The sequence below is a fragment of the Neolamprologus brichardi genome, chromosome 14, assembly GCF_056152115.1.
Source record: "Neolamprologus brichardi isolate AB-2024 chromosome 14, ASM5615211v1, whole genome shotgun sequence".
Taxonomy (NCBI): Eukaryota; Metazoa; Chordata; class Actinopteri; order Cichliformes; family Cichlidae; genus Neolamprologus; species Neolamprologus brichardi.
In genome coordinates this window covers 2,310,774-2,335,914 of record NC_142117.1, presented here as the reverse complement: position 1 = coordinate 2,335,914, position 25,141 = coordinate 2,310,774, and the positions used below count along the sequence as shown (strand labels likewise).

At 42.9% G+C, this 25,141-nt stretch overlaps 2 protein-coding genes and 1 pseudogene across 2 annotated transcripts; 2 read left to right on the top strand and 1 right to left on the bottom strand.

Moving 5' to 3' along the window:
- Positions 1–3,248: 3,248 nt before the first annotated feature.
- Positions 3,249–6,233, bottom strand: LOC148098740 (uncharacterized). Its single transcript, XM_087851416.1, has 7 exons — positions 6,221–6,233; positions 5,693–5,782; positions 5,218–5,336; positions 4,699–5,115; positions 4,390–4,615; positions 4,063–4,212; positions 3,249–3,379 (listed from the first exon to the last, which is right to left on the bottom strand). Exons 2-7 carry the CDS (start codon positions 5,730–5,732, stop codon positions 3,249–3,251), a joined length of 1,083 nt encoding a protein of 360 aa, XP_087707542.1. The 5' UTR covers positions 5,733–5,782; positions 6,221–6,233.
- Positions 6,234–6,307: 74 nt separating this feature from the next.
- Positions 6,308–9,984, top strand: LOC148098739 (uncharacterized). The gene is made up of 4 exons (XM_087851415.1): positions 6,308–6,323; positions 6,582–6,688; positions 7,659–7,757; positions 7,891–9,984. Exons 1-4 carry the CDS (start codon positions 6,308–6,310, stop codon positions 9,982–9,984), a joined length of 2,316 nt encoding a protein of 771 aa, XP_087707541.1.
- A 10,814-nt stretch (positions 9,985–20,798) lies between these two features.
- LOC148098738 (uncharacterized) lies at positions 20,799–24,739 on the top strand (annotated as a pseudogene).
- The last annotated feature ends 402 nt before the right edge of the window (positions 24,740–25,141 follow it).

The following is a 25,141-nucleotide window of genomic DNA, read 5'->3' as shown; positions in this document are numbered from 1 at the left end:
GAAACACATACACGCAAAGACACAGACTAGGAAACGCGGACTTAACACAGGAATAGATGAGCAGAACAGAATAACACTAAACAGGAGGAACAACAGAACCAAAATCACACTAATAGAAAACACAAACGCTGGGTCAAAAGGACCCAGGATCATGACAGATACACTGACTTGGTGAGTAAATGTTTACTCTTATTCAAACTGATTTTGTGGCTTCTCTTAGTTTAGCACCAGGTTTATAATCTTGCTAGCTAGTTAGTATTAGCCTAGTGTTGCTGCTGCCGCTGGGCTCATGTTACTTAAAAATTAACACCACAGCCTTAAAAACATTACATAAAACTATGTCTGTGAAATTTTCTGTTGATTGTTTGAAATAAAAAAGTGAGATAAGAGCCCAGACAAAATTCTTCTGGAGGTGCAGCCGTTAGGGGTGGGGTGTGGGGGGTATTTTCAATCCATAGCCATAACTAGCTAATTATATATATCATGTTTAACCTGAGTAGCAAAAGACTGCAGGGGGTTGAAAACAATACGCCAGGAGTTAGCTGTGCTCATGACTCTATCGAGCCTTTACCTCCCGGTCAGCTATCGCGCTGGTGGATAACAGAGCTCTCCGAAAACGTGGAAGCACTTTTGCAAATATGTGATATTTTGATAAATTAAGTAGATATTTGAGCATTACACAGCCACATTCTCGCCTGAAAATATCTTAAAAGGTTATTTTGTGACCCAGAAAGTCAAAGTCAAGAGATTATAACCCACTGTTATAATCTCACAATGAAACAAAGTCTCAGATGTAATTATTCTGAAAATAAGTTTAGGCCTACCACAAGTTTGTTTTGTCCTTACATTACTTATGTAAGTGTGTCTCTGATTTAAACAACACATTTGTTTTGCATTCCAACACATGAGCTGGAATGTTGTATTATTTTAAGGATGGCTTGTTTCCAGTTACTGCCTGAATGACATGGAATGTCATGGATCGAGGTGACCCAAATGTACACTGCAAAAATGGCTAGTCTATATTTAGGAAAAAAATACTACATTTGATACAAAAAGCACTGAAAACAAGTGAAATTATCTGTCCATGCAGCAAGTTTATTTTACTTAATAAGAAATCTTGAAATAAGATTTTTTAATCCAGAAATAAAAGAACACATTTGAGATTTGAAGAGGGTTAAAATAAGCTTTAAAAAGCTGAATTTAAGATAAAATTACTTGATATCAAGTCCCAAAAGTAAGTTAAATATGCTAAATTACAATCTTTTTTTTATGTTTTGAATTCTTACTTGCAGCAAATGAATGCACTGCAACGAGAAAAACAGTTCTAATACTATGAAAAACTACTCAATATTAGTGAAGTATGATTAATTTGTTTCTTGATTCAGGTTGGCTTATCTTAAAATAGAGCCGAATCGATATTAAATCAAAGCAAAAAAACCTTATAACAGACCTTTTTCCTAGAATACTCCTTGGCTTCTACTGAAATCACAACCAGGACAAGAGTGATATATGTCAACATTTATTTCTCTCATGAGAACAAAACCCTTTTTTTTTTTTTTTTTCAAACAATATAGGGCTGCTGCACAATCCCTAAAAGTCTAAATCAACCCTTTAAAAGGCCTAAATAGAGGGAAAAAATTACATTTTTGGCCTTAAACTTTTGTGACAGTCACATAGTCTCACAATGTTGTAAATAACGGCATTACTGACTTAAAACTTTACATGCCTCAGGTAAAGTGTCACTAAGAAAAAAAAACAACAACTTTCATTTGTAAAGCATTATAAGTAAAGCCGTTTCTCAGGCAAATTAGGAACAAAGTTGTACAAACGTACTACAAAACTAAACAAACTTGCAAATGACCTGATAAAATCCTGCTTGGTATTCACCTATTTTTCAAAGAACGACTTCCACTCAGCTATTGCTTTCTTATATGCACAAGTGGCATCTTGATCATGGATGGCATCAGTGATTACCTCAGTTTGTATGACAGAGAGGACCGTTGCAACACATTTCGGGTATGTTAAGTGCAAGGTGTAGTAATATGCCATCAACACCAACATTCCTTCCCAGAAATCCTCCAAGGGGAGAGTGGTCACTGGTATGTTTCCTACAGCAACAATGCTGGTTGTTCCATCAAAAAGCAGCACTGGGGAGGAGAGAGGCTGCTTCTCCAGGTATAGCATTGCATCTTCACCCGGCTAGAAAAGCACAAAAAAGGACAAATTCTTCAAGATTTTAAATGAAAGGGTTGCTGTGCATCCAAACAGCTTAAGACACAAAAAGCAATATCAAGAGTTTAGAATGCTCCAACTGATTTACTGTTGGAATAGAAGAAATAAATATAAAATATCTGACTTACATAAATATGAAATTTTAGAAATGTATAAATTCTGAGCATGAATTTTCTCTAGTTTGCAGCATTTTTATCATGTCTATTTGTGCTTTTTTTCTCATTTGATTTTTAAAACTATTTCTTTTAACTTTGTTACATATTCTAGTTTTTAAAGGCCTTTTTAAATATATAATTTTACTGCTTCTACTTGTATCCTAACTGCAATGTGCTTTTGCTCTGTGCTGCCTCTCTGGAGTAGGTTTTGAATAACAATTAAGAAATCCTGAATAAGGAGTAATTTAATCCCTGCTGAATTGAACTTCGACCCACTCTTATTAAACATGAAAAGCAAAATAATAATATTAATAATAACAATACAAGTAAATGGAGTACAAGTTACAGTGGCTGGTATTGCAGCTGTTCTCACCTTGAGGATATGAAGGAGAGCCTCACTGGCACTTCCCAGCCGCTTTGGTGGTGTAGTTTTTGAAGGAAAAAGAGATGGAAGTGCATTGAAGAGAGTGACAGTAAAATCCACTGTGAACAGAGAAAAGGATCTTAACAAAGTAATCCGAACATATCTGATGTATGGATTTAATGTATGAAAAGGCCACTTACCTCCACGTCCATCCAAGGGGAGAGGGGGTTATAGAACTGCACCTTCGAACAAAACCCATCGACCCTTCATTTGATCTATGTATTTGCAGTTGGAGCCACCAATGATGCGACGCAGTTCTGGCCTATGACAAAGTTGTGCTCAGTTAGTCAAGAACTAACTAAACCTGTCCAGAGAAAGCAAGGAATTTAACTGAAGGTAGTTGAACTTACATTTCGTATTTCTTTGAAGCACGGGTATGCTTCAAATATTTTTCTAGGCCTGTCTTCTTCCCTTGTAACATCTGCGTCAATAAAAGCTCATCTGGCCTCAAACTCCAGGTCCAAAATTTGAGCTACGTCACTTTGGTTGGGTTTTGCATTGGGTTTCCTGTACATGTTGCTCAAGGTTTTGTAATGTCTTGCCTGCATCTTCAGGCTGTCATGGTCTGCTAGGGAAAGACATGGTGTAACTAGACTTCACAAAATCCAGATTTTTCTAATCAGTCATTTCTAGTAAGGTTGCATGGTTGTTTTTAAGTATAATATTTATGAGAATTAATGTTTAGGTTAAATATGTTTGAGTAATGAACTGACCCTGTATGTCCTGGTCATTTCCCTTTGTGTCCTTTTCTTATAATGATCATGGATTTATATTAATTGTTAGTTTGAACAGAATCAAATATTAAAACGAAAGTTTAAGATGCCCGTGAATAAAACTGTGGTGAAAATAAGGTAAAGGTTGTTTACTGTGTACATCGTTCACATCAGTGTGAACAGTGATTATGAGCTGATGGATAAAAATCTTTTAGGTAATTTGATCTATGACAGAAACACTGTGATAAGGCATGATAGATGTGACCAGCATGAGGATTTACATGTGTAAATAATCAGCACTGAGTAACACCCATTATAACACAAAGTGTTAAAATACTTACTATGGCTAACTGGCAAACTGGAATGAGGGATCTATCATATGTTGATTTTACACACCAACTTGAGTTAATGCCAAACCACTATGATTTATGGAATAAACACTTAGAACGGGGTTCATTGCTGCAACCATATTTTGGAAAGAGCTGTAAGAGGAACCACAGTCAGACTGAGAGGTAGATAAGGGTGATGGTGGACTTACCAACAACATCATCTGGAGGTGCAGTTGAAGGACCTATATCAGCCCTGGGTGCAGAGCATGAGGCTGACTTGGATAATAGTGGTAAATCCAGCGTAGTATTGTTTGACGTAGTTGGTACAGTAGAGGGTAGCGGCAATTGGGATTCTTTCTCTGAGGAAAAAAGAAGATGAACAGGATGTAATAACAGGGAATAGCTAGAAAGTTAAGGAAAATACTCAACACTGTATAAATCTTGTGATGCACTCTGAACAGAAAACTGAGGGCAGGTGGTCTCTTTGAAGTTTTAGATGTCCAAAAGTCATTAGTACAGCAGACCAAAGTACACACCCGCATTTGAGTTATCCTCGCTGAGGTCATCATTGCTCTCAAGAAGTATGGTATAGTCACTTGAACCACTTGCTTCACCACTTAGGTCACCTTCAGTTCCATTGTCTGTGTCATCTGAGCTGAAAAGAGTCTTCCTGGGCCTGCCTCGTTGCGGCATGGAGCCCTGCCTCTTCCTTGGAGACTTCATATTTTGGAGTCGTTTGTACAGTTTGGTGTAGATGGTCAGCTGTGGTGAAATAATATATATTTGTACATCCTTTTATTATCTCACTCAATTTTAGATATTGTAGTGGGTAGAGAATGACTTACGTATGGCATGTGTGTGTCAGCATCACATAACATGGGGTAATAGTCGACAATCTTCTGTGACATTGCTCTCATTTCGAGTTTGGAGGGGTATGTTACTTCTTTCCCCATGGGACTAGCACGGAGGATTGCAACCATGCTGGTGACTGTGTTCCTTACAAGTCTGCAACAGAGCTCCTTCGACATCTTACAGTCCTTTTCCTTTCCACTGTGGAGCAATGCAAAGTACTGACTGTGCACCATGTCCAACTCTGAATCTGTATACAGCACATACTCTGGTGGGTCTGGCATTTTCATTTTTTTGTCAGCAGTGTAGGAAATGGGAGTGGAAGTTTGAGGCTGACATTGTGACACATCAAAGCCTAAGGGGTTACTCTTGCTTCGATGGAAAGTGTTGGCATCTTGGTCAGTACTCTTAAACTATAACAGTTGTGAGATATAAACAAAAATACACAATTAGGCAAATTAATGCTAGACAATATGGACAGTAATCATCTTCTTAGTGGTATAATGTGTATTTACCTTTTGGCTGATGAAATCCCAAATCTTCTTTCTACGGAAGAAATTTTCATGGCCCGGAAAAAGATCCTTTAGGTCATCCCGGGTAAAGCTTCTCAAAGTTTCCTCATCAATATTCGCAGCTGTAAAAGAGAAAAACAACTTCAAAAGTGATATTTATTTCTCTTTTCCTGGGTGTGGCTTATTACATATTGAGGTCATTTTTTGTCAATAAATGTATTTTAGCAATAAGTAATAATAACAGGATAAAATGTCAAACTTAAAACAGTTTATCAAATATTTGGGAATGCAATAAAACTATTTTTGGCTGTCTTCAAGAATGATGTTCCAAGTCTATTTTGCCAAAGACAGCTCAAGGCTATAATGTGGATAAAGTTCAGAGTAGAGTACAATCCTAGCTCCAAGTTTCAGAGATGATGCTAACAGATGCTAAGGCTGCTTAGCTAACGTACCAAAATAACTGAAAAATAAGACTTACCCTGCAACACAGACAGTATGGCATCGTCAAACTTGTCCATGCCGTGACAGCAGTTCTCTAGTTCGGTTCCAAAGCCTCCACTCACAGTACCTGGAAATATCCTACGGCTTAAATAAGATAATTTAGCTAAAGTTAACACATTAGCTAGATTGCTAACTAGCAGCCCTCACAAAACACGACTTTATCTTAATAACACCGTTGTACCATAGTATTTTTCAAATCAACTTAATGTTACCAACCTTAAATTACTGTTCGCTTTGTTTAGATAAATAATTTTGATCTTCGTAACGGTCCTGATGGTTAACAAAGCAGGGGAAAAGATTTTGTCCCACGTGAAAGTAACGTCACGACAGGAACTGAGGCATGCAGAAAATTATTTATATTTAATTTTTTTTAAGTAAAAAAAAAAGAAAAGAAAAATAAAAATTCAGTCTTAAACACTTATTGCCTAAACATAAATATAACTGATGTAATTTAAACCTGAAGAATTGGATAATTAAGGATACATATACTTTTAAAATTGCCTACCTTTCCCATGGTCCCACACTCATCTGTGGCCTTCAGTGGAGAGCGGTAAAGTAAAGCTGCATTGCTACAGCGCGAAAACAGTTCACCATGGCGCTCTGGAGATGTATGATCTGTTTTATCTTTGTTTCTTTAACTCTGAAGGTGCTCCTTAGCCACAGAAATGCAGCTCATGGTCGAAGGCAGGATTTTTGGGTTTACTGTGGAATAGATGGCTGTTAACAAGATTTCAGAGTTTTTAACTCTTTCTTTCGCCACATTAAATGGACGCACCCTCTGTATTTGACGAATGGAAGCCCACCAAGAGGATGGAGGATCCCTCCAACATCCCACTCTTTAGGATCGGAAAATTTTGGTGTTTCAGTGTTTTCCAACTGTAGTACTGCAACAACAACCAGCACCGTGGAAATATCAACTGGTGGATCTTTGCCTGAAGTGCAGGAGCCTCAGGTTGTTGACAGCCCGATCGCGGTAAGTGTTAAACTAAATAAAATGTAGTGTGGCTTCTGATGACAAATTTAGCCATGTCTAACTCCTCGTATTTGGTCCTATATTACTTTTAATCCTTTTCTCCATTTTTAATCAAGAGAAATTTAACGAGATCTCGCGATATTATACCGCTAGATATTGTTCTTCAAACTGTTACAAGCGATTTCCACTATGGTTGGATTTTAAATCACCAGGATGAAATTGAAAATAAATAAACAGAATAGCAGTTCAGTGTAAATAGTAAAGGCTATGCTGCAGCCGGAGCAGGCACACACTCTGCGGCTGGCATGTCTCCTGGTGAAGTTTGCATCAAAGACACTCAGCGCGTTTAAATCGTTCAATGTGGCAGCAATTTGGGTATCTCGTAGGAATTATAAGTGGTGAGTACAGTTTCAGGTAAGACACAGAGTATTTGGAAACACTGTAAAAAAAAATCTGTTGGCCAGAAATACTGCCAAAACATGTAAAAGAATGATTTTCTTGAAAATTAAATAAATTAATAAATGCATACAATAAAATATATCCATATACTAATACTAACATAAGTTCTAAGTGCAAATCTAAATTACGTGATTTAAAAATACATAAATAATTTAATAAATACAACAAACATGTAAAGAAACTAATATCTAAGTGCGAACAATAATTCATTATTTAAAAAGATAAAATCTCATTCTCATGAATCCAATCTCTAGCCTCCTCAAAAAAATGGACAACCCCTTTTTTATTGTTTCTTTGTCTTTGATTTCTTTTCCATTTCTTTTTTCTTTATTCCAAAGAATGAATATTATATTATCTTATATTATATTGAATATTCACTGTAACACTAATCACTGTCATGCACTTTGTTTTTTAATGGACCAATCATTAGGTGTAACTGATTATACCTGTTATGTAAGAATTTCTATAATTGGCCAGGAGTTTGGAGTAACTTTGTTTTTCTGCTCTAAAGGAAGAAGCTGTTGCTACAACATCCTTTACCAGACACGATATTACCAGATCTGCTGCAGCTTTTGCTATCAGTGTTCAAGAACAGTGCCACTTATCACAGGTATGTTATAGTCTTAATGGATCAATACATTACATAAGGCAATCAATGTCTTACTTGTTCATAATGGAATTCAGAAATTTTTTTTTATATATAAATGCAGAATAAGTTACTTTTGTTTCAAATGTTTTCACAGAGAACGGTCAAACATATCATCTCAGGAGTGCAACAGTATCAGGCTGTTCTTTTGGATACGCTCAAGGAAAGAATGAAGACAGTGTTTGAAGATCATGCCGAGGGAACCACTCAGCTTCAAGATGAGGCTTTGGCTACATTTGATAAATTCATGGATCCTTTCTCCACCATTGCATATGGACAGAGTAGCGCCATAGGGGAAATGTTCTGTCCAGTCAACGCAGAGGAAATAGTAGTATCCCAGAAGATATGTTGGGTAAAGCAAGGTCTTTCAAGGGTCATGTCCATAAGGAACAAAAGTTTTTACTATGTACCATTAATTGAAAGTCTAAAGCAGTTAATGACTAATGAGAGAATCTTTACCATGTTGAACACTGCACCACAAAGAAGCAGAGAGGGATTCTTCTATGATTTTAGAGACGGGTCCCTCTTTACATCTCACCCCTTGTTTTCTCAGAGGCCAAATGCATTGCAATTAATACTGTACACAGATGAAATTGAAATATGTAACCCCTTAGGGTCCCATGCTTCTGCAAACAAATTGGTCATGTTTTATTATACTTTAGGAAATATTCATCCAAAATTTAGGTCAAAGTTAGCTGCAATACGACTTCTTGCTATTGCTAAAGCAAATGACATTTCTCAGTGGGGTATTGATGTTGTACTGAAAAGAATACTTCAAGATCTATCACTGCTTTACAATGGTGTAAGGATTGAAATGTCAAATGGTGAAATTGAATTGTTTGGTGCTGTTATAGCCATTTGCGGAGACACGCTAGCCCAGCATGAGATTGCTGGCTTTAAAGAAGGGATTGGTTTTGCTTATAGCAAATGTAGACACTGTGAATGCAACTTTGATGATATGCAAAGTGTTTTTGAGAAGAAGAAGTTTGTTCAAAGAACTCTGGAGAAACATATCAGGCAGTGTTTTGAAATAGATAAAGCAAGCACAGATTTATTTAAAGCGTCCCTCAAAACTACTTATGGAATTAATAGAAGAAGCAGACTAGTTGATGTTCCTGCATTTGACCTGATCAAACAAACTCCACAGGACATAATGCATGTTATTTTTGAAGGTGTTGCATCAATGGAAGTTAAATTTGTATTAAAACACCTTATTCTCTCAGGACAATTGGAATTAGACAAGTTTAATTCAGACATTCAAAATTTTCCTTACTCACCTCTTGAAATACGGGATAAACCATGTCCTATTAGCTTTGGCACTTTAGCGGCGGATGACAACAAATTGAAACAGTCTTGTGGACAGATGCTAATTCTTTTAAAAATATTACTTTTTCTTTTGTATGGTGTGGAGAGTGAGTATGTTGTATTTATTAGAAAGTTAATTATGATGGTTCAAATAGTTCTTGCTCCCATTATTTCTTTACAAACTGTATTGCAACTGAGAAGTATGATTGAAGAACACCTGTATCAGTTCAAGCAACTTTTTCCCGAAGCCAATATAATACCTAAGCAACATTATATGTTGCATCTTCCCAGTCAAATCTTATCCCTTGGACCTTTAATAAGGAGTATGTGCATGCGCTTTGAGGCAAAGCACTCCTATTTTAAACAGTGGGCTTCTAAGTTAAATTTTAAAAATGTTTGTAAATCCCTAGCAAACCACAATCAATTTCTTGAGTGTTGTCAAAATGAAATAGGGACTGAACATCCTATTTTTGCGAAAGAAAAGGAATCCGGGCCAGTATCAGCTGTTAAAAATAATGAATATGTTTGGAAAAAAATTAAAGAATTTTTTAGAATAGATGTCATGCAGTCTGTTGTCTCAGTGAAATGGTATGTTCTAAATGGCAATAAATACATTACTGGGAAGTCCATGATTATTGCAGATGTGGATGGCACTTTCCCTGTGTTTGGACTGATAAAGGATATCTTTTTGATTGACTCATCTTTTATTGCTTTTGAGTACCAACGCTATGAAACTTTGAATTTAAATGAAGACTTATTGGCATATGAAGTAACTGTGCCCATTGTTGCTCAAGCTACAGAATTAGCCCATGAGCTCATTGATTATACTTCATACTTTTCTATTAGTTTTAGGGACAGTGTGTTTGTGCCAATACAGTCTTTCTGATATTATTTCCCATAGAAATCACCCTTAAGATTAGGGTTGCACCAAGTATTGGCTTAGTGTACTTTGTGATGATATCAGTTGACAGTCATTAAATGTTCCCTAAACCAATGTCAATGTTGTACCACATAATGCTGGCATGCTGGGACAAACAGCTGTCTTTGAAATGTGATTTGTATCATAAATTGTGGTTAATTTTTTTTTGCCTTATATGTACAACTTTGAAGTCAGACATGATTTTGAATAAATCATATTTTCAACAGGTGCCTTGTGTGAATTTCCTAAATCAAGCAAATTGAGTTTGTCACTCTATCTTGAAACAAGTGATATTTTGAGAGACATCTGGTGAGAGACCTAATGTAGGCTATTTTAAGAGTTATTCTTCCCATTTCTGGATTTCTGTACTAATATAGACATAATTATATGGTTATTCTCGATTTAAGTTTATTATCTAAAATCCAGACTTAGAAACAAGTAAATCTTTTTTAGAACAAGGCAAATAATCTGGCCTGTCTAAAAATAGGATTTTAAATCATGGCAAGCACCAGATAATTTGCAGTGTAGGTGCAGACAAAGTCAGTGGATGTGGGTTGGAGATGCAATGAGCTTGAACCTGCAGGCGACCATCTTCACTGACCACACCATCTGTGACGGAGGACTCATCTCTCCTGATGTCCTGCAAGCAAACAATCATATTTTTTGGAACATGAACTGAATTGCTTTCTTAAAACATTTTTTTCTGCATTTGGTATAAAACAGACTCCAATTTAGACAATCTCAGGCTCCCTCCCCACTGGAGAGGTGACATTCAATGTCCCACTTGTCAGTCTGGATAGCCGTGACCACCACCCAACACACACATTTGGGCACAAAACAAATTTTGCTGTTAGAAAACTTGCAGGCTTCACTATATACAGTGTAGACCCTCTAAACTAAGTTTGGGCGATGTGATCTTTCAAGAAATGCAGACAAACTGTTGTTGTTTGTTTACTTACACAGCATGTCTTGTAGAATTAACTGGAGTCACCAGCAACAGCATAGTGCAGTCATATCTCAAGTCTAATAACAAAAGACAGGAAAAGATCAGTGAAGTGACTTTAAAAGGGACATTGAATGTCACCTCTCCAGTGGGGAGGGAGCCTGAGATTGTATAAATTGGAGTCTGTTTTATACCAAATGCAGAAAAAAATGTTTTAAGAAAGCAATTAAGTTCATGTTCCAAAAAAATATGATTGTTTGCTTGCAGGACATCAGGAGAGATGAGTCCTCCATCACAGATGGTGTGGTCACTAAGATGGTCGCCTGTAGGTTCAAGGTCATTGCATCTCCAACCCACATCCACTGCCACTGTACTTAAGGGAAGTTAAAGACTTTGTCTGCACCTACATTTGGGTCACCTCGATCCATGACAGTCATTCAGGCAGTAACTGGAAACAAGCCATCCTTAAAATAATACAACATTCCAGCTCATGTGTTGGAATGCAAAACAAATGTGTTGTTTAAATCAGAGACACACTTACATAAGTAATGTAAGGACAAAACAAACTTGTGGTAGGCCTAAACTTATTTTCAGAATAATTACATCTGAGACTTTGTTTCATTGTGAGATTATAACAGTGGGTTATAATCTTTTAAAATAACCTTTTAAGATATTTTCAGGCGAGAATGTAGCTGTGTAATGCTGAAATATCTACTTAATTTATCAAAATATCACATATTTGCAAAAGTGCTTCCACGTTTTCGGAGAGCTCTGTTATCCACCAGCGCGATAACTACAGGTGACACTGGAGGCGCTGGAGACTGAGCTGAAAAAGGCACCGGAGACTGAGCTGAAAGAGGCGCCAGGGACTGACCTGAAAGAGGCACCGGGGACTGAGCTGAGAGTGGCTGCTGGGCGGCTAACTGAGCTGAGAGTGGCTGCTGGGCGGCTAACTGAGCTGAGAGTGGCTGCTGGGCGGCTAACTGAGCTGAGAGTGGCTGCTGGGCGGCTAACTGAGCTGAGAGTGGCTGCTGGGCGGCTAACTGAGCTGAGAGTGGCTGCTGGGCGGCTAACTGAGCTGAGAGTGGCTGCTGGGCGGCTAACTGAGCTGAGAGTGGCTGCTGGGCGGCTAACTGAGCTGAGAGTGGCTGCTGGGCAGCTAACTGAGCTGAGAGTGGCTGCTGGGCGGCTAACTGAGCTGAGAGTGGCTGCTGGGTGGCTAACTGAGCTGAGAGTGGCTGCTGGGCGGCTAACTGAGCTGAGAGTGGCTGCTGGGCAGCTAACTGAGCTGAGAGTGGCTGCTGGGCAGGCGACAAGCTGTTCACATCATTATCTGCTGCACAGAACACAGCCCCTGAATGAACAGTCACACAGTCCGAAAACGGAAAAGACTCCTCACTCACCACAGCCAGCGAATTAGAAGTCCAAACGTCCGGCTGTGGGGTGAGGCGCCGGCGGCGCGATCGACGTTTCCTCCCCGCAGACGGCTCCGACAGGCCGGGCAAGATCACATCCGGCGAGTCGGGCAGCGAGGCAGGAGTGGCTGAGAGAAGGTGAGGTGTGTGCTGGAGAAACGCCTGCATGGTCGGAGGAAGCGATTTCAGAAGCCATGGCAGGCCAGAAAAGAGCCGTTGTAATCGACTTTCAATGGCGCGGCGAAGCTCCTCAGGAGGGTTCTCTAGCCACAGCCCGAGGAGGATCTCCACATTATAACAGATGTCGTCTTGGAGCTCCTCGGACGGATTAAATGCCGCAGGGTCCATGTTGGCTGGTTCGTACTGTCACGGTCTCCCGAGGCAAGCCGTGTGGGAACTATATAGGACCAGGAAGCGGCAGCTCTGGTGCAGGTGAGTATTTATTAACACGAGTAGAAATAAACAGCAATGGCGGGTGAACATGAGCAGGAAAACCTAAACTGGGCAGAGCTAACAAAACAAACCAGAACAAAGATGCAGGGAGGTCCGGGGAAATACACACAGAGAGACGGATGGAGAGACGCAGGGAAACCGAGGGGAAAAAAAACACAGACGAACCAGCAACGACTAAGACAGAAGACACGACTTAAAAACACTCAGAGAACACAGGGAGATTACACACAGGTGGGGGAAACAGCTGGGAGAGATTAACATGATGAGACTAGGGAGGCAACTGAAAACACTCACATAAGATGCAGACCTTCACAATAAAACAGGAAACACATACACGCAAAGACACAGACTAGGAAACGCGGACTTAACACAGGAATAGATGAGCAGAACAGAATAACACTAAACAGGAGGAACAACAGAACCAAAATCACACTAATAGAAAACACAAACGCTGGGTCAAAAGGACCCAGGATCATGACAGATACACTGACTTGGTGAGTAAATGTTTACTCTTATTCAAACTGATTTTGTGGCTTCTCTTAGTTTAGCACCAGGTTTCTAATCTTGCTAGCTAGTTAGTGTTAGCCTAGTGTTGCTGCTGCCGCTGGGCTCATGTTACTTAAAAATTAACACCACAGCCTTAAAAACATTACATAAAACTATGTCGGTGAAATTTTCTGTTGATTGTTTGAAATAAAAAAGTGAGATAAGAGCCCAGACAAAATTCTTCTGGAGGTGCAGCCGTTAGGGGTGGGGTGTGGGGGGTATTTTCAATCCATAGCCATAACTAGCTAATTATATATATATCATGTTTAACCTGAGTAGCAAAAGATTGCAGGGGGTTGAAAACAATACGCCAGGAGTTAGCTGTGCTCATGACTCTATCGAGCCTTGACCTCCCGGTCAGCTATCGCGCTGGTGGATAACAGAGCTCTCCGAAAACGTGGAAGCACTTTTGCAAATATGTGATATTTTGATAAATTAAGTAGATATTTGAGCATTACACAGCCACATTCTCGCCTGAAAATATCTTAAAAGGTTATTTTGTGACCCAGAAAGTCAAAGTCAAGAGATTATAACCCACTGTTATAATCTCACAATGAAACAAAGTCTCAGATGTAATTATTCTGAAAATAAGTTTAGGCCTACCACAAGTTTGTTTTGTCCTTACATTACTTATGTAAGTGTGTCTCTGATTTAAACAACACATTTGTTTTGCATTCCAACACATGAGCTGGAATGTTGTATTATTTTAAGGATGGCTTGTTTCCAGTTACTGCCTGAATGACATGGAATGTCATGGATCGAGGTGACCCAAATGTAGGTGCAGACAAAGTCAGTGGATGTGGGTTGGAGATGCAATGAGCTTGAACCTGCAGGCGACCATCTTCACTGACCACACCATCTGTGACGGAGGACTCATCTCTCCTGATGTCCTGCAAGCAAACAATCATATTTTTTGGAACATGAACTGAATTGCTTTCTTAAAACATTTTTTTCTGCATTTGGTATAAAACAGACTCCAATTTAGACAATCTCAGGCTCCCTCCCCACTGGAGAGGTGACATTCAATGTCCCACTTGTCAGTCTGGATAGCCGTGACCACCACCCAACACACACATTTGGGCACAAAACAAATTTTGCTGTTAGAAAACTTGCAGGCTTCACTATATACAGTGTAGACCCTCTAAACTAAGTTTGGGCGATGTGATCTTTCAAGAAATGCAGACAAACTGTTGTTGTTTGTTTACTTACACAGCATGTCTTGTAGAATTAACTGGAGTCACCAGCAACAGCATAGTGCAGTCATATCTCAAGTCTAATAACAAAAGACAGGAAAAGATCAGTGAAGTGACTTTAAAAGGGACATTGAATGTCACCTCTCCAGTGGGGAGGGAGCCTGAGATTGTATAAATTGGAGTCTGTTTTATACCAAATGCAGAAAAAAATGTTTTAAGAAAGCAATTAAGTTCATGTTCCAAAAAAATATGATTGTTTGCTTGCAGGACATCAGGAGAGATGAGTCCTCCATCACAGATGGTGTGGTCACTAAGATGGTCGCCTGTAGGTTCAAGGTCATTGCATCTCCAACCCACATCCACTGACTTTGTCTGCACCTACATTTGGGTCACCTCGATCCATGACATTCCATGTCATTCAGGCAGTAACTGGAAACAAGCCATCCTTAAAATAATACAACATTCCAGCTCATGTGTTGGAATGCAAAACAAATGTGTTGTTTAAATCAGAGACACACTTACATAAGTAATGTAAGGACAAAACAAACTTGTGGTAGGCCTAAACTTATTTTCAGAATAATTACATCTGAGACTTTGTTTCATTGTGAGATTATAACAGTGGGTTATAATCTTTTAAAATAACCTTTTAAGATATTTTCAGGCGAGAATGTAGCTGTGTAATGCTGAAATATCTACTTAATTTATCAAAATATCACATATTTGCAAAAGTGCTTCCACGTTTTCGGAGAGCTCTGTTATCCACCAGCGCGATAACTACAGGTGACACTGGAGGCGCTGGAGACTGAGCTGAAAGAGGCACCGGAGACTGAGCTGAAAGAGGCGCCGGGGACTGACCTGAAAGAGGCGCCGGGGACTGAGCTGAGAGTGGCTGCTGGGCAGCTAACTGAGCTGAGAGTGGCTGCTGGGCAGCTAACTGAGCTGAGAGTGGCTGCTGGGCAGCTAACTGAGCTGAGAGTGGCTGCTGGGCAGCTAACTGAGCTGAGAGTGGCTGCTGGGCGGCTAACTGAGCTGAGAGTGGCTGCTGGGCGGCTAACTGAGCTGAGAGTGGCTGCTGGGCGGCTAACTGAGCTGAGAGTGGCTGCTGGGCGGCTAACTGAGCTGAGAGTGGCTGCTGGGCGGCTAACTGAGCTGAGAGTGGCTGCTGGGCGGCTAACTGAGCTGAGAGTGGCTGCTGGGCGGCTAACTGAGCTGAGAGTGGCTGCTGGGCGGCTAACTGAGCTGAGAGTGGCTGCTGGGCGGCTAACTGAGCTGAGAGTGGCTGCTGGGCGGCTAACTGAGCTGAGAGTGGCTGCTGGGCGGCTAACTGAGCTGAGAGTGGCTGCTGGGCGGCTAACTGAGCTGAGAGTGGCTGCTGGGCGGCTAACTGAGCTGAGAGTGGCTGCTGGGCGGCTAACTGAGCTGAGAGTGGCTGCTGGGCAGGCGACAAGCTGTTCACATCATTATCTGCCGCACAGAACACAGCCCCTGAATGAACAGTCACACAGTCCGAAAACGGAAAAGACTCCTCACTCACCACAGCCAGCGAATTAGAAGTCCAAACGTCCGGCTGTGGGGTGAGGCGCCGGCGGCGCGATCGACGTTTCCTCCCCGCAGACGGCTCCGACAGGCCGGGCAAGATCACATCCGGCGAGTCGGGCAGCGAGGCAGGAGTGGCTGAGAGAAGGTGAGGTGTGTGCTGGAGAAACGCCTGCATGGTCGGAGGAAGCGATTTCAGAAGCCATGGCAGGCCAGAAAAGAGCCGTTGTAATCGACTTTCAATGGCGCGGCGAAGCTCCTCAGGAGGGTTCTCTAGCCACAGCCCGAGGAGGATCTCCACATTATAACCGATGTCGTCTTGGAGCTCCTCGGACGGATTAAATGCCGCAGGGTCCATGTTGGCTGGTTCGTACTGTCACGGTCTCCCGAGGCAAGCCGTGTGGGAACTATATAGGACCAGGAAGCGGCAGCTCTGGTGCAGGTGAGTATTTATTAACACGAGTAGAAATAAACAGCAATGGCGGGTGAACATGAGCAGGAAAACCTAAACTGGGCAGAGCTAACAAAACAAACCAGAACAAAGATGCAGGGAGGTCCGGGGAAATACACACAGAGAGACGGATGGAGAGACGCAGGGAAACCGAGGGGAAAAAAAACACAGACGAACCAGCAACGACTAAGACAGAAGACACGACTTAAAAACACTCAGAGAACACAGGGAGATTACACACAGGTGGGGGAAACAGCTGGGAGAGATTAACATGACGAGACTAGGGAGGCAACTGAAAACACTCACATAAGATGCAGACCTTCACAATAAAACAGGAAACACATACACGCAAAGACACAGACTAGGAAACGCGGACTTAACACAGGAATAGATGAGCAGAACAGAATAACACTAAACAGGAGGAACAACAGAACCAAAATCACACTAATAGAAAACACAAACGCTGGGTCAAAAGGACCCAGGATCATGACAGATACACTGACTTGGTGAGTAAATGTTTACTCTTATTCAAACTGATTTTGTGGCTTCTCTTAGTTTAGCACCAGGTTTCTAATCTTGCTAGCTAGTTAGTGTTAGCCTAGTGTTGCTGCTGCCGCTGGGCTCATGTTACTTAAAAATTAACACCACAGCCTTAAAAACATTACATAAAACTATGTCGGTGAAATTTTCTGTTGATTGTTTGAAATAAAAAAGTGAGATAAGAGCCCAGACAAAATTCTTCTGGAGGTGCAGCCGCTAGGGGTGGGGTGTGGGGGGTATTTTCAATCCATAGCCATAACTAGCTAATTATATATATCATGTTTAACCTGAGTAGCAAAAGACTGCAGGGGGTTGAAAACAATACGCCAGGAGTTAGCTGTGCTCATGACTCTATCGAGCCTTGACCTCCCGGTCAGCTATCGCGCTGGTGGATAACAGAGCTCTCCGAAAACGTGGAAGCACTTTTGCAAATATGTGATATTTTGATAAATTAAGTAGATATTTGAGCATTACACAGCCACATTCTCGCCTGAAAATATCTTAAAAGGTTATTTTGTGACCCAGAAAGTCAAAGTCAAGAGATTATAACCCACTGTTATAATCTCACAATGAAACAAAGTCTCAGATGTAATTATTCTGAAAATAAGTTTAGGCCTACCACAAGTTTGTTTTGTCCTTACATTACTTATGTAAGTGTGTCTCTGATTTAAACAACACATTTGTTTTGCATTCCAACACATGAGCTGGAATGTTGTATTATTTTAAGGATGGCTTGTTTCCAGTTACTGCCTGAATGACATGGAATGTCATGGATCGAGGTGATCCAAATGTAGGTGCAGACAAAGTCAGTGGATGTGGGTTGGAGATGCAATGAGCTTGAACCTGCAGGCGACCATCTTCACTGACCACACCATCTGTGACGGAGGACTCATCTCTCCTGATGTCCTGCAAGCAAACAATCATATTTTTTGGAACATGAACTGAATTGCTTTCTTAAAACATTTTTTTCTGCATTTGGTATAAAACAGACTCAAATTTAGACAATCTCAGGCTCCCTCCCCACTGGAGAGGTGACATTCAATGTCCCACTTGTCAGTCTGGATAGCCGTGACCACCACCCAACACACAGATTTGGGCACAAAACAAATTTTGCTGTTAGAAAACTTGCAGGCTTCACTATATACAGTGTAGACCCTCTAAACTAAGTTTGGGCGATGTGATCTTTCAAGAAATGCAGACAAACTGTTGTTGTTTGTTTACTTACACAGCATGTCTTGTAGAATTAACTGGAGTCACCAGCAACAGCATAGTGCAGTCATATCTCAAGTCTAATAACAAAAGACAGGAAAAGATCAGTGAAGTGACTTTAAAAGGGACATTGAATGTCACCTCTCCAGTGGGGAGGGAGCCTGAGATTGTATAAATTGGAGTCTGTTTTATACCAAATGCAGAAAAAAATGTTTTAAGAAAGCAATTAAGTTCATGTTCCAAAAAAATATGATTGTTTGCTTGCAGGACATCAGGAGAGATGAGTCCTCCATCACAGATGGTGTGGTCACTAAGATGGTCGCCTGTAGGTTCAAGGTCATTGCATCTCCAACCCACATCCACTGCCACTGTACTTAAGGGAAGTTAAAGACTTTGTCTGCACCTACATTTGGGTCACCTCGATCCATGACAGTCATTCAGGCAGTAACTGGAAACAAGCCATCCTTAAAATAATACAACATTCCAGCTCATGTGTTGGAATGCAAAACAAATGTGTTGTTTAAATCAGAGACACACTTACATAAGTAATGTAAGGACAAAACAAACTTGTGGTAGGCCTAAACTTATTTTCAGAATAATTACATCTGAGACTTTGTTTTATTGTGAGATTATAACAGTGGGTTATAATCTTTTAAAATAACCTTTTAAGATATTTTCAGGCGAGAATGTAGCTGTGTAATGCTGAAATATCTACTTAATTTATCAAAATATCACATATTTGCAAAAGTGCTTCCACGTTTTCGGAGAGCTCTGTTATCCACCAGCGCGATAACTACAGGTGACACTGGAGGCGCTGGAGACTGAGCTGAAAGAGGCACCGGAGACTGAGCTGAAAGAGGCACCGGAGACTGAGCTGAAAGAGGCGCCAGGGACTGACCTGAAAGAGGCACTGGGGACTGAGCTGAGAGTGGCTGCTGGGCAGCTAACTGAGCTGAGAGTGGCTGCTGGGCGGCTAACGGAGCTGAGAGTGGCTGCTGGGCGGCTAACGGAGCTGAGAGTGGCTGCTGGGCGGCTAACTGAGCTGAGAGTGGCTGCTGGGCAGGCGACAAGCTGTTCACATCATTATCTGCCGCACAGAACACAGCCCCTGAATGAACAGTCACACAGTCCGAAAACGGAAAAGACTCCTCACTCACCACAGCCAGCGAATTAGAAGTCCAAAGGTCCGGCTGTGGGGTGAGGCGCCGGCGGCGCGATCGACGTTTCCTCCCCGCAGACGGCTCCGACAGGCCGGGCAAGATCACATCCGGCGAGTCGGGCAGCGAGGCAGGAGTGGCTGAGAGAAGGTGAGGTGTGTGCTGGAGAAACGCCTGCATGGTCGGAGGAAGCGATTTCAGAAGCCATGGCAGGCCAGAAAAGAGCCGTTGTAATCGACTTTCAATGGCGCGGCGAAGCTCCTCAGGAGGGTTCTCTAGCCACAGCCCGAGGAGGATCTCCACATTATAACCGATGTCGTCTTGGAGCTCCTCGGACGGATTAAATGCCGCAGGGTCCATGTTGGCTGGTTCGTACTGTCACGGTCTCCCGAGGCAAGCCGTGTGGGAACTATATAGGACCAGGAAGCGGCAGCTCTGGTGCAGGTGAGTATTTATTAACACGAGTAGAAATAAACAGCAATGGCGGGTGAACATGAGCAGGAAAACCTAAACTGGGCAGAGCTAACAAAACAAACCTGAACAAAGATGCAGGGAGGTCCGGGGAAATACACACAGAGAGACGGATGGAGAGACGCAGGGAAACCGAGGGGAAAAAAAACACAGACGAACCAGCAACGACTAAGACAGAAGACACGACTTAAAAACACTCAGAGAACACAGGGAGATTACACACAGGTGGGGGAAACAGCTGGGAGAGATTAACATGACGAGACTAGGGAGGCAACTGAAAACACTCACATAAGATGCAGACCTTCACAATAAAACAGGAAACACATACACGCAAAGACACAGACTAGGAAACGCGGACTTAACACAGGAATAGATGAGCAGAACAGAATAACACTAAACAGGAGGAACAACAGAACCAAAATCACACTAATAGAAAACACAAACGCTGGGTCAAAAGGACCCAGGATCATGACAGATACACTGACTTGGTGAGTAAATGTTTACTCTTATTCAAACTGATTTTGTGGCTTCTCTTAGTTTAGCACCAGGTTTCTAATCTTGCTAGCTAGTTAGTGTTAGCCTAGTGTTGCTGCTGCCGCTGGGCTCATGTTACTTAAAAATTAACACCACAGCCTTAAAAACATTACATAAAACTATGTCGGTGAAATTTTCTGTTGATTGTTTGAAATAAAAAAGTGAGATAAGAGCCCAGACAAAATTCTTCTGGAGGTGCAGCCGTTAGGGGTGGGGTGTGGGGGGTATTTTCAATCCATAGCCATAACTAGCTAATTATATATATCGTGTTTAACCTGAGTAGCAAAAGACTGCAGGGGGTTGAAAACAATACGCCAGGAGTTAGCTGTGCTCATGACTCTATCGAGCCTTGACCTCCCGGTCAGCTATCGCGCTGGTGGATAACAGAGCTCTCCGAAAACGTGGAAGCACTTTTGCAAATATGTGATATTTTGATAAATTAAGTAGATATTTGAGCATTACACAGCCACATTCTCGCCTGAAAATATCTTAAAAGGTTATTTTGTGACCCAGAAAGTCAAAGTCAAGAGATTATAACCCACTGTTATAATCTCACAATGAAACAAAGTCTCAGATGTAATTATTCTGAAAATAAGTTTAGGCCTACCACAAGTTTGTTTTGTCCTTACATTACTTATGTAAGTGTGTCTCTGATTTAAACAACACATTTGTTTTGCATTCCAACACATGAGCTGGAATGTTGTATTATTTTAAGGATGGCTTGTTTCCAGTTACTGCCTGAATGACATGGAATGTCATGGATCGAGGTGACCCAAATGTAGGTGCAGACAAAGTCAGTGGATGTGGGTTGGAGATGCAATGAGCTTGAACCTGCAGGCGACCATCTTCACTGACCACACCATCTGTGACGGAGGACTCATCTCTCCTGATGTCCTGCAAGCAAACAATCATATTTTTTGGAACATGAACTGAATTGCTTTCTTAAAACATTTTTTTCTGCATTTGGTATAAAACAGACTCCAATTTAGACAATCTCAGGCTCCCTCCCCACTGGAGAGGTGACATTCAATGTCCCACTTGTCAGTCTGGATAGCCGTGACCACCACCCAACACACACATTTGGGCACAAAACAAATTTTGCTGTTAGAAAACTTGCAGGCTTCACTATATACAGTGTAGACCCTCTAAACTAAGTTTGGGCGATGTGATCTTTCAAGAAATGCAGACAAACTGTTGTTGTTTGTTTACTTACACAGCATGTCTTGTAGAATTAACTGGAGTCACCAGCAACAGCATAGTGCAGTCATATCTCAAGTCTAATAACAAAAGACAGGAAAAGATCAGTGAAGTGACTTTAAAAGGGACATTGAATGTCACCTCTCCAGTGGGGAGGGAGCCTGAGATTGTATAAATTGGAGTCTGTTTTATACCAAATGCAGAAAAAAATGTTTTAAGAAAGCAATTAAGTTCATGTTCCAAAAAAATATGATTGTTTGCTTGCAGGACATCAGGAGAGATGAGTCCTCCATCACAGATGGTGTGGTCACTAAGATGGTCGCCTGTAGGTTCAAGGTCATTGCATCTCCAACCCACATCCACTGCCACTGTACTTAAGGGAAGTTAAAGACTTTGTCTGCACCTACATTTGGGTCACCTCGATCCATGACAGTCATTCAGGCAGTAACTGGAAACAAGCCATCCTTAAAATAATACAACATTCCAGCTCATGTGTTGGAATGCAAAACAAATGTGTTGTTTAAATCAGAGACACACTTACATAAGTAATGTAAGGACAAAACAAACTTGTGGTAGGCCTAAACTTATTTTCAGAATAATTACATCTGAGACTTTGTTTCATTGTGAGATTATAACAGTGGGTTATAATCTTTTAAAATAACCTTTTAAGATATTTTCAGGCGAGAATGTAGCTGTGTAATGCTGAAATATCTACTTAATTTATCAAAATATCACATATTTGCAAAAGTGCTTCCACGTTTTCGGAGAGCTCTGTTATCCACCAGCGCGATAACTACAGGTGACACTGGAGGCGCTGGAGACTGAGCTGAAAGAGGCACCGGAGACTGAGCTGAAAGAGGCGCCAGGGACTGACCTGAAAGAGGCACCGGGGACTGAGCTGAGAGTGGCTGCTGGGCGGCTAACTGAGCTGAGAGTGGCTGCTGGGCAGCTAACTGAGCTGAGAGTGGCTGCTGCGCGGCTAACTGAGCTGAGAGTGGCTGCTGGGCGGCTAACTGAGCTGAGAGTGGCTGCTGGGCGGCTAATCTCAGCTCAGTTAGCCGCCCAGCAGCCACTCTCAGCTCAGTTAGCCGCCCAGCGGCGCCTCTTTCAGCTCAGTCCCCGGCGCCTCTTTCAGCTCAGTCCCCGGCGCCTCTTTCAGCTCAGTCTCCGGCGCCTCTTTCAGCTCAGTCTCCGGCGCCTCCAGTGTCACCTGTAGTTCAGGCTCCAGTATTACCAGTTTCAATCATTCACTCCATGCAGGGAGAAAGTCTTATTTCAACTCAAGGTGCTTTTCATGGTTTAGCCGCCATTGGCACAGTTTGCCGCTCCAGGGCTTCCCCGGAGGCTAGGTCTCAGTCCCCAGCTGATTCTGGACCCCTGAAGTTTAAGCAGCCACCTGAGAACTGCACCATGTCAGCGTTGCCTGGGCAGAGCCAGTGGTCAGTGCATTGCCAGTCGCCTTTGTGTCAGCTAGTGGCCTCCATGACTGCTGGCTTAGTGATGGCTTCAGCTGGAGGGTCCGAGGGACCGCTCCGGCCTTCGTCTCCTGTCTCCGCTGGAGGGTCCGAGGGACCGCTCCGTCCTTTGTCTCCTGTCCTGTCTGCGCCTCCGGCTTCCACGCCGCCACCTGCAGCGCCTCCGTCTCCGGCTTCCATGTCGCCGCCTGCAGCACCTCCGTCTCCGGCTTACACGGAGCGGCCTTCAGCCTCGTCTGGTCCAGCTTCAGAGTCTTCAGCCTCGTCTGGTCCGACTTCAGAGTCATCGTCCACGCCGGCTTCAGCCTCATCGTCCACGCCGGCTGCAGCCTCATCGTCCACGCCGGCTGCAGCCTCATCGTCCTCGCCGGCTGCAGCCTCATCGTCCTCGCCGGCTGCAGCCTCATCGTCCTCGCCGGCTGCAGCCTCCATGTCTTCGCCCTCAGCGTCACCTGGTCCAGCCTCCGTGTCTTCGCCTTCAGCGTCGCCTGGTCCTGCCTCGTCTGGGTCTGCTGCTAACCGGCCACTTTCCAGGCCACTGGCCAGGCGCCATCGCCGTCGTGGGCGGCCCCCAGACTCCCTTCACCTGAGTCGCCACCGTTGCCTTCCGCGCGGCCAGCCTCCGGACCTCCATCGCCTGGGTCGCCGCTGTTGCCGTCAGCACGGTCGGTCCCCTGAACTGCTTCCACATCGCCGCCGTGGCCTACCTCGCGCCCGGCCCCCGGACCCCCTTCGCCTGGGTCACCGCCGTTGCCGTCCACACGGTCGGCTCCCTGAACTGTTTGGACTCCTGTGCTGTCGGCCCCCTGGCAGGCCCCCTGAACTCTTCTGTTTTGGGCTCCGGTGTGTTTCTTTTGTTGTTGTTTTTTGGTGCTGGGCTCGTGTTTTGTTTGTTTTTTTTTTTACTTTCTAGTGCTCCTGTTTTGTTTTGCCTCGAGCCCTCCGTCCTGGACCCCCGCCGCCCGCCCTGGTCAGGTTGTTTTCTGTTTTTCTGGCTGTTTTGTTTTCTTGTTGGGCTGTCTGGGGCCAGCCTTTGAGGGGGGGGGGGGGGGGGGGGGGGGGGGTACTGTCATGATCCTGGGTCATTTTGACCCAGCGTTTTGTGTTTTCTATTAGTGTGATGTTTATTTCTACTCGTGTTAATAAATACTCACCTGCACCAGGGCTGCCGCTTCCTGGTCCTAAATAGTTCCCACACGGCTTGCCTCGGCAGACCGTGATAGTATCAGGTAAAGATCCACAGCAATGAAAACAATATCTTGAGATGACGCGTTTCCAGGTTTACTCAACATATTACATAACAAATGCTGGCACCATCAACATATCTGAGACTTTGTTTCATTGTGAGATTATAACAGTGGGTTATAATCTCTTGAATTTGACTTTCTGGGTCACAAAATAACCTTTTAAGATATTTTCAGGCGAGAATGTGGCTGTGTAATGCTCAAATATCTACTTAATTTATCAAAATATCACATATTTGCAAAAGTGCTTCCACGTTTTCAGAGAGCTCTGTTATCCACCAGCGCGATAGCACAGTTTGCCGCTCCAGGGCTTCCCCGGAGGCTAGGTCTCAGTCCCCAGCTGATTCTGGACCCCTGAAGTTTAAGCAGCCACCTGAGAACTGCACCATGTCAGCGTTGCCTGGGCAGAGCCAGTGGTCAGTGCATTGCCAGTCGCCTTTGTGTCAGCTAGTGGCCTCCATGACTGCTGGCTTAGTGATGGCTTCAGCTGGAGGGTCCGAGGGACCGCTCCGGCCTTCGTCTCCTGTCTCCGCTGGAGGGTCCGAGGGACCGCTCCGTCCTTTGTCTCCTGTCCTGTCTGCGCCTCCGGCTTCCACGCCGCCACCTGCAGCGCCTCCGTCTCCGGCTTCCATGTCGCAGCCTGCAGCACCTCCGTCTCCGGCTTACACGGAGCGGCCTTCAGCCTCGTCTGGTCCGACTTCAGAGTCATCGTCCACGCCGGCTTCAGCCTCATCGTCCACGCCGGCTGCAGCCTCATCGT